The 10,014-nt window shown below is 47.0% G+C and overlaps 1 protein-coding gene across 1 annotated transcript; it reads right to left on the reverse strand.

Annotated features, from left to right (window-relative positions):
• Positions 1-3,520: 3,520 nt before the first annotated feature.
• On the reverse strand, positions 3,521-8,343 carry GMFG (glia maturation factor gamma). Its single transcript, XM_004271308.4, has 7 exons — positions 8,226-8,343; positions 7,745-7,841; positions 7,598-7,647; positions 7,096-7,145; positions 4,409-4,491; positions 3,857-3,930; positions 3,521-3,683 (listed from the first exon to the last, which is right to left on the reverse strand). Exons 1-7 carry the CDS (start codon positions 8,226-8,228, stop codon positions 3,612-3,614), a joined length of 429 nt encoding a protein of 142 aa, XP_004271356.1. The 5' UTR covers positions 8,229-8,343; the 3' UTR covers positions 3,521-3,611.
• Between the last annotated feature and the right edge of the window lie 1,671 nt (positions 8,344-10,014).

Here is a 10,014-nt window from a genome sequence, read left to right on the forward strand (position 1 = left end):
GCAAGCACAGTCAAAACGTTAATGGTAGGGAATTCCCTGCCAGTCCAGTGGTTAAGACTCCAAGCTTCCAATGCAGGGGGCACAGGTTCAATCCCCGGTCAGGGAACTAAGATCCCACATGGCACATGGCGCAGCCAAAAAGAAAAGTTAATGGTAGAATCTAGGTGATGGATATATGGGTGTTCACTGTAAAATTATTTCAACTTTGCTGTATGTTTGAAATTCTTCATGATAAATGTTGGTGGGGAAAAAACCAGAGGACTCTTCTAGAGACTAAAGAGGCGGCAAAAAAAACACAAAACTCAGATGGGTCCCCCATTTTTATCATCCCATCACCTCATTTTATTTCCTTCATAGCCCTATCACTCTTGCTAATACTTGCTAATACTCTTGTTTGCTTGTTGTTTACCTGTTTATCATTTACTTATTCATTTATTGCTTATTGTCTAGTCATTGAAATGTAAGCCACCTGAAGGAGGTGGCATGGGCACCAATTTTCTCCGGTGTCCAGAGTAGTAATTGGCACCCAGTAGGTGTTCGGTAAACATGTGTTCTTGAACTCCTCTTAAGAGAGGGTCTGGAAGCTAGATCTGCTGCAGACTCACTGGAGAGCCCACACTCAGGAATACACAGGATCTCCCAGCCTGGGGTCCCTGCAAAGGGAAGGATATACCCCAGAGGCAGGGGAATGCCCCATGAGGTCAGGGAATGTGAGATGGCCTGAAAAACAGGGCAACAGGTGGAAGCTGATAGTATGATTAATTCCCTGGGGCCCTAATTCCTGACCTAGACCAGCTAATAGAGATCCAATCTAATTCTTCAACAACTTAGGCCCTGCCCCCAAGCATAGGCTCCACCCTCTGTCTCTAAGGCCCCACCCCACAGCAAAATCTCTCCCCTATCTGACCTAAATAAATAACACCCCTCGGGACATCTCTGGTGGGCCAGTGGTTAAGAATCCCCCTTCCAATGCTTGGGACACGGTTTCTATCCCTGGTCGGGGAATTAAGATCTCACATGCTGCGGGGCAACTAAGCCCACACGCCACAACTAGAGAGCCCATGTGCCACAACTACAGAGCCCACGCGGCCAGAGCCCACGGGCCACAACTAGAGAGAAGCCCACGCACCACCCCCCGCAAGGAAAGATTCCACATGCCGCAACTAAGACCCGAGGCAGCCAAAAATAAATAAATAAATACTTTAAATAACACCCCTCAAGCCTAGGTCTCACCCTCACAGCCCAAGCCCCACCCCTTTACCTTAGTCACCACCCTAAAATTTATAACATTCATACTTCTTCAGCCTGGGCCCTGCCCCCACCTAAGCCCCACCCCTCCACCTTAGGCTCCACTCCAAAAGCGTCAAGCTTTCAGCCTAAGCACTGGCCCTTCAAGCCTAACTTGGGTACCCCATTCTCAGCTCCGACCTAACGTCCAGTCTTCACCTGTTCAACATAAGCCCTGCTTACATTCAAGGTTAGCAGGGAGAAGTGCCCCAGGAAAAGCCTAGGGAGCCTGGATTTGTGGGAACCTAGAGAGGAGGTTGGTGGAAAGAGAGGAGGTGGCTCCCAGTTTGTACCGCCCCTCAAAGGCCTGGCCCCAAACCAAAAGCAACGCCCCATTGAGCCCACTTTGCATTGTACAGCGGTATTCTGTTCTGACCTCTTTGATTGGTCCCTCCACAAGCCCTCTACTCAAACCTACTCTGCATTGGACTGCCCCTCAGAGTCACCCTTTCTGATTGGTCCCTGCTTTCCAAACTCCTTGCTCCTGATTGGGCAAGTCCTTGCACATGCCTCTTTCTGATTGGATCGTTTGCAATCATGAACCTGGAGGCAGACAGTTTAACCGCGGTGTGGGGGGGTAGTGGGAGGAGAAAGAGGAGGTAGAGGAAGAGGAGCGGGTTCCCTGAATCCCCTGCCTAAGAGAGGGAGTGGCCGTGGACCACAGGATAGCTTTGGGTTAAAGTTCTAACTGTACAGACCACTAGCTGTGTGGCTTTGAGCAACTATTTTTGACTTCTGTGCCTCAGTTTCTTCATTTGTAAATTGGGGATAAAACTGGTACCTTCTTCACGGGTTACTGTAGGAATTAAATTAGTTAATACCTGTAAAGTGCTTATAGAAGTACCTGGCACATAGGAAGCCCTCAATCAGAGTTGGCTATTATTATCCATTTGATCATGTAAGTTCATGACCTTGGACAAGTCCTTTTGCCTCTCTGATCCCTGCAGACCAGGAGTTGCTGACCTCTTCATTGAATGACCCGTCCTATCTCCTCATCTCTAGCCTTCAGGAACTGAGGCTGTGCAGAGGGATGTGTAGAGACATCCCTAGCAAGAGAAATGGGATAGGAGCACCAGCATGGGTGAAAGAGAGGAGAGGCGCTCAACCCAACCCTCTCCCCACAGAAAACTGAGGGCAGTGGGGATCTCTCTATAGTCCAGTGTAGAGCGATTCTTTCCTGAATCCCTCATGCAAAGGGCTTGTCCTGACTGGGGACAAGGGGCAAGGGATGGGACAGAGTGGGGTGATGAGGACATGTTAAGGCAGGGAAGGAAGGGGAAGGGTTGGAGCTGGGCTTGTGGACCCTCCCCCAGGAATGACAGGGCCGGGGGAGGGGCAGCCAGGGCCCAAGGTCACTCTGTCCTTGTTACCATGGCAACAGCCACCTCTCAACTGGGAACCTGGAAAAGGGTGGGAGGAGGGAGTTCCCAGGTCCCTGAATCTAGGGACAGAGAGAGGAACAATCAGAGACCTGGAGGAGAGGCAGAGAGAGACAGTGATTCAACTCTGTGAAAACCTGCCCATCTCAGAATCCTCAGAGCCTGGTACACTGTGGGTGCTCAATGAATGTCCCTCAGAAACAGAAAGCCTGAGAGAGTCAAACACCCAGAGATGACAGAGAAAGAAAGAAGAATCTCCAGACAGGGGCAGGCAGTGTCCCTTTCCTGCCTCCTCCACCTCATACTCCTCGGGGTTCCACTGAGAGTCCTGGATCCTCTTAATCTTTCCCAGACCTGGGCCCTCAGGCCTACCCAACTGCACAAACCACCCACCCCCAGCAACTCCCCAGCCCCTAAAGCTGTTCTATTTCACTTTTATAGCAACTTCAACAACTTTTCTGCCTTTAAAATCTTCCTGCCTGGGGGCTTACTGAGAAAATTAGCATAGGTACAAGCTAATGCCTGCTAGGGTGGGAAGGTGAGAGGTGGGGAGACAGGCACTCTGCCTTCTTTACTCTCAGGGACGCAGGTGTCCTTGTCCCCCTTGGGAGTGGCCCCTCCACAGATTCAGATATCCCCCCAATCCTTCTAGGAGACCAGGCCTCCCTCATTTCTCCCTAGGAAATCCTGCAGGCCCCTCCCTTTCTTTCAGAGGAACAGGTACTGAATCCTCCTTTACTCCCAGGCCTCAGCAGGCGTCCACTGGATCTGCCTGCCCTCTACTGGCCAAAGGCTGGTACTGCAGGACTGCCACCTATACAGCCCACAGTGAGGAACAGAAACTGAGCCAGAACTGAGGGTCTCTGAGTTCTTGTATTTTAATTTCTTTAAGGTCTCAGATGTTCAGGTCCTAGGGGGCCTGAGTTCAGGTCCCCCACCCAGAGGTCAGCGAAAGAAAGACAACTTCTCCTGGAGCCAGGCCTCTGTGAGGTCATCAGTGGTGCGGATTTCAAACACCTGGGCAGAGAGAGGGCTCAGTATTATAATCCACTCAGGAACCGAAAAGAGTGAGGGCCCTGACCCCCTCCTCCTTCAGACCCAGGAACCCAGATCCCCAGCCCCCTCATGGCACAGACCAGGAGTCCAGACTCTCCCTCTCACACTCGGGAGCCTCAGCCCCAGGCCCAGACCTTTGTGAGCTCTGCCGTCTGCACCAGCCTGTTCTTGCTTCCTGCGTACATCATCTGTTGTTCAGGCTTGCAGCCTGTGTGGAAAAGAGAAGGAGGAAGCATAACTGGGGGATGCCAGAGTGTTCTCTAAGGCCCTAGTAATGTCCTGCAGACCCTGGAGTTTTCTAAGGGTCCCAGGAACTGTTCTAAGGAGGTCCCTGGAGGCTATAGTCAGAGTCCCCAGGTTTGTTTGGGGGCTTGAAGTTATTTTAGGGTCCCTGGAGATGGTTTGGGGCCAGACAGGGGTTTCTAGGTAAAAGGAAGAAGTGAGTTTGCTTATACGCCTCAGGACTAAGGAGGATGGGGGCTCAGTGTTTCCACCTCCACCCAATGCCCTCTCAGGACTCACACCACATACACCACACTCTCACACAGGCACCTACACACATGCACACAGTCACACAATCACCAGTCACAGGCATGCACACACACTTGCACTCAAACACACACACTTACACACCCTCACACAGAATCTAAGACTACTTTCTCAGGATGAGTAGAGCTGTGTCTCACCCACAGGGCTGGAGAAGATGAAACACAAGGGGTAGGACACTCGGCCATCGGCGTGCGTGTACTTGTAGCTGTAGACCACGAACCTACAGCAGCAAGAGGGAATCCAAACTCAGGACTTGGCCTGGAGCCCAGGCCCAGTGCCCATTACCTGAGACCACAACCTTGAAATCTTGACTGAGTCTGAGAACCTAGGGTTAACAACTGAGACGCAGGGTACTGGCCTCAAACACAATAAATGATTTAAAAAATAATAATAAAAATGGATAACTAATAAGAACCTGCTGTATTAAAATAAATTAATTAATTAATTTTTTAAAAAAAGATAACATAGAACTATACATACAGTGTATAAATGTCAGTTTCCCAGTTTTGATACTGCACGATAGGTAAGATGTAACCATTGGGAGAAACTGGATAAGGGGTACTATATTTGCAACTCTCTGTGAATCTATAATAATTTCAAAATTAAAAGTCTTTTTAATAATTAAAATAATAATAATAATAGTAAATGCTAAATAGAACTACCATGTGATCCAGCAATTCCACTGCTGGGTATTTATCAAAGAAAATGAAAACAATAATTTGAAAAGATATATGCACCCCCATATTTATTGCAGCATTATTTATAATAGCCAAGATATGGAAAAAACTTAAGTATCCATTGATGGATGAATGCATAAAGAAGATGCAGTATACACACACACACACACACACACACACACACAATGGAATACTATTCAGCCATAAAAAAGAACGAAATCTTGCCATATGCAACATGGATGGATGTTGAGGGCATTACGCTAAGTGAAATAAGTCAGAGAAGGATAAATGTCTTAAGATCTCACTTATATGTGGAATTTAAAAAATAAAAACAAAGAAACAAGCCACCAAGTTCATAAATACAGAGAACAGATTAGTGGTTGCCGAAGGTGGGGGTGGGCGAAATGGGTGAAGGGAGTCAAAACGTACAAATTTCCAGTTATTTTATTTCCCATTATTTATTTTAAATAAGTCCTAGGGATATGACGTACAGCATGGTAAGTATAGTTAACAGTGCAGTATTGTATATTTGAAAGTTGCTAAAAGAGTAGATACTAAAAGTCCTCAACGTAAGAAAAAAATTTTTTTAAACTATGTATGATGACAGATGTTAACTAGATTATGGTGGTGAACAGTTTGTAATACAGTATATACAAATATCAAATCATTATGTTGTACACCTGAAACTAATATAATATGTCAAATATATCTCAATAAAAAATTTTTTTAAGAAAAAATGGCTTAGGGACTTCCCTGGCGGTCCAGTGGTTAAGACTGTGCCCTTCCACTGCAGGGGCGCGGGTTCCATCCCTGGTCAGGGAACTAAGATCTCACATGCCAAGTGGTGCGGCCAAAATAAATAAATAAATAAGTGCTTATTTGATTCACAACAACCCTATGATGTAGGTACTATTATTATCCCCATACTACAGATGGAAAAATTGAGGCCCAGGGAGGTGAAGTCACTTGCCCAAGTTTCTATGGATAGATTTGAACCCAGGAAGTTGGCTGGTAGAGTATAAGTGCTCAACCACTATGTTTTACTATACAGAGAACTAGAATCAGGGGCTGAGACTACAGCCAGCTATATAATTTCCCAAGCCCAGCACAAAATGAAAATGCAGGGCCCCTTGTTATAAACACAGGAGAAAGGCTTTTTTCCTTTCTTCTGCAGTCTCTCTCCAGATTGATCTTTTAAAATTTCCTATTTAAAATCACGCTCTCTTGGGCATGGGGACACTCACAGAGGGAATGGAAATGCTCAAAGGCACACCCTGGAACTTGTGCAGGGGGTGAGTACCGACCCTGACCCTGACACCCCCGGAACCTGTAATCAGGTCCCCTGCCTAGGACAGAGGGCAGCAGCCATTGCTGGGCAATGCATGGAGTGGGTAGCTGAGAACCCATCCAGGCTGGAGATATGAGCTGAGGGAGGCTCCAAGCCCCCAGCACATGCTCCATTGTTCCATCACACTTCACACAAAACACAGATTCAAAGATATAACTATAAAGAATTTCAAGACAGCAGGCAGTCGTAGAGCATCAAGCCCTGCATTCAAGGCTCCCTTCTGGGTACGGGGCCCTGTGTGACTGCACTTGTCAGACGCCCAGGATGCTGGTCCTGGCTGAGATCTAGAGCCTGAGATCTCAACTCTGAGGCTCAGAGTTGTAGGGCACCCAAAAATCAGTTGAGATGAAAAATCTAAAGAGACCAGTTTTCACAGAAGTGTCGAAAAGCTCCTCCACACACAAAAGCACCAGGCTCCTCTGGCTTCACACAGGATTCTCCCCAATCATTAAAGGTCAAATAAACCCTTTGCTACTCAAAGTATGCCCAAGTATTGAAAAATAAGGAAATTTTAACTCTTTTTTTAAATGAAGCAAGTGCAATGTTGAGACCAAAACCTGACATGGTTTGTACAAAAAACAAAAAGCAAACTCTAACATTACATATGACTATTAGTGTAAAATTCTGCAATAACATTTTGGTAAACAAACCAAAAGTCCTAGGACAGGAACATTTGACTTCAGAGACATAGATCCCGAGCCCATGAATAGGACTGGAACCCAAACAGTCCCTCAGTCTGTATCCCTATCATCACCCTTCTCCCCATGGCCTGACCGTCCCCTTCCTTCCCCCAGCATACCTGGGCTGTCTCTCTGGCAACTCCATTTTTAGTTCCTCTGGAGAAATATTCTGGGGATGAGGGGAGAGAAAAAAAAAGACTGCCATTAAATGAACACTTACTGTGTGCCAAGGCACTAGTCCAAGAAATACACATACATGGATTAACTCATTGACCTCTCCCAAATCCCAGAGGGGTTGGTCTTATTGTTATCCCCATTTTACAGATGAGCAAACTGAAGCCCAGAGGTGTTAAGACACTTTTCTTCTAAACCCACTACAAGGATTGAATCATTGAATCCACAGACAACCCTAAGAGGTAGGGACTGCTATCACCATTTCACAGATGAGGAAAGAGAGACCCATACGGGTGAAGTCTCTCACCTAGGGTCACAGCTAAGTTGGGACTTGACCTCCGGGTCTTTCTGGCCCCCCATGCCAGGCTCTTAGCATCAGTCACAGTCGCTTGGGTCTCCCAGTCCCACCCTGCCCTTCTTGGAGGTCCCATCCCCCGATCCCCTCACCTGAAATTCTTCCTCCAGCACCACCATCTGTCGGTCTTTGTCCACCTTCACTGAGGAGGGAGGGCACATGGGGGTTAGAGGCCCCTCCCATCTGCCCCCACGCTTGTCCCCATACCCCATCCTTCCAGGAGGGAAGATGACACTCACTTATTATGGCCGCATTGTCCGTCTCTTTTCGGAAGCGAAATTTCCTCAGCTTTTCCTTTAGCTCTGGGTCCACCTCGCACACCACCAGGGAGTCAGACTGTCAGAGGAGCCCAGCAAGAGCTGAGTCGCCTGGCCTCAGCCCTGCCCCCTTCCCCAAACCTCAGTTTCTCCATCTACTAATGAAGAGGAAGACCCAATAGCCCATAGATTGCCTTTGTGAACATTAGGAAAAGTCTCCTTTCCCTCAGGGCAGATGCTGCCCCTTTGCAGAGCAGAGGCTGGACTCGAGCCCTCTCAGCAGGTGCCCTTGGGCAACGCCCAGGGTGGCCCAGGGATCTGCTTGCCTGGGCTAAACCCGGAACCACAGTCTCTTTTCCCCCAGCCTTGACCTCCCTTCCACAGCCTGACCTTCACCCTGGTGTCCTCCTAGCCCCAGCCCCACTCCAGCCCCTAGCCCTTTCCATACGACCCTGGCCCCAACCATGACTTTTCTGTCCACAGGCCTCTTCTTTTCTGGGTTCCGCTGTCCTCTACGGGTGGGGACCAGGGCTACAGGGGGCAGGGTGTGGGGTAGGGGAAAGGTTTCATCTAACACCACATCCTGTTTATGCCCATTCTGGGACAACTGTCACAGATGACTCCTCCCCCTCTTTCCTTCCCCTCATCTGCTGGAACCTCCCAGGCTTTGCAGTCACCCAGACCAGGTTCGAATGCTGCCTTACTGTGTGGCCCTAGCTAAGTAACTTCACGCCTCTGATTCAGGATTGTTATGAGGATAAAATAGTTTCACATATCTCCCAGCATGGTGGACACACTCAATACACAGTAGGTAATGATGAGCTTGATTATTTTTTTAATTTGTATTGGAGTATAGTTGATTTACAATGTTGTGTTAGTTTCAGGTGTATAGCAAACATATACACATACATATATCCACTCTTTTTTAGATTCTTTTCCCGTATAGGTCATTACAGAGTATTCAATAGAGTTCCCTGTGCTTTACAGTAGATCCTTATTACTTATCTATTTTATGTATAGTAGTGTATATATGTCAATCCCAATTTCCCAGTTTATCCCTTCCCCTCCTTTTGCTCACTGGTAACCCTAAGTTTGTTTTCTACATCTGTGACTCTATTTCTGTTTTGTAAATAAGGTCATTTGTACCATTGTTTTTAGATTCCACCTATAAGTGACATATATTTGTCTTTCTCTGTCTGACTTACTTCACTCAGTATGACAATCTGTAGGTCCATCCATGCTGCTGCAAATGACATTATTTTGTTCTTTTTTATGGCTTATTAATATTCCATTGTATGTATGTACCACATCTTTTTTACCCACTTGTCTGTCAATGGACATGAGGTTGCTTCAATGACTTGGCTATTGTAAATAGTGCTGCAATGAACATTGGGGTGCATGTATCTTTTTTCAAAAAATTAATTTATTTATTTTAGGCTGCGTTGGGTCTTCATTGCTGTGCACGGGCTTTCTCTAGTTGCAGCGAGTGGGGGTTACTCTTCGTTGCAGTGCATGGGCTTCTCACTGCGGTGGCTTCTCTTGTTGCAGAGCACAGGCTCTAGGCACGTGGGCTTCAGTAGTTGTGGCACGTGGGCTCAGTAGTTGTGGCACAGTCTTAGTTGCTCTGTGGCATGTGGGATCTTCCCAGACCAGGGCTCAAACCTGTGTCCCTTGCATTGGCAAGCGAATTCTTAACCACTGCACCACCAGGGAAGTCCCTGGGGTGCATGTATCTTTTTGAATTATGTTTTTCTTTGGATATATGCACAGGGATTGCTGGATCATATGGTAGTTCTATATTTAGTTTTTTAAGGAACCTCCATACTCTTCTCCATAATGGTTGTACCAATTTACATTCCCACCAACAGTGTAGGAGGGTTCCCTTTTCTCCACACCCTCTCTAGCATTTATTATTTGTAGATTTTTTGATAATGGAATAATGAGCTCTTTAGCTCCTCCTCCAGGAAGCCTTCCTGGATTCCCACCCACCCAATCTGGAATATTTTAATTCCAGAGCTGAAAGGGGGAACTTAGAGATGTTTGCTGGTCAAACTGCCACTTATTAGGTTGATGGGGAAATGGAGAATAGAGAGAAGATTCCACAGCACCCAAGTAATGATGAATTTTTTCCTGCTATTATTCAACCTCATGGGCCTTATGATGGCGCTACAACAATGGTGTTCCATCCTATCAGACCAATACCTCCTTTTTTATTAAGAGCATTTTGTATTGCCCCCCCCAAGTTCCCATCC

This window comes from Orcinus orca, chromosome 20 (assembly GCF_937001465.1).
Source record: "Orcinus orca chromosome 20, mOrcOrc1.1, whole genome shotgun sequence".
Classification (NCBI taxonomy): domain Eukaryota; kingdom Metazoa; phylum Chordata; class Mammalia; order Artiodactyla; family Delphinidae; genus Orcinus; species Orcinus orca.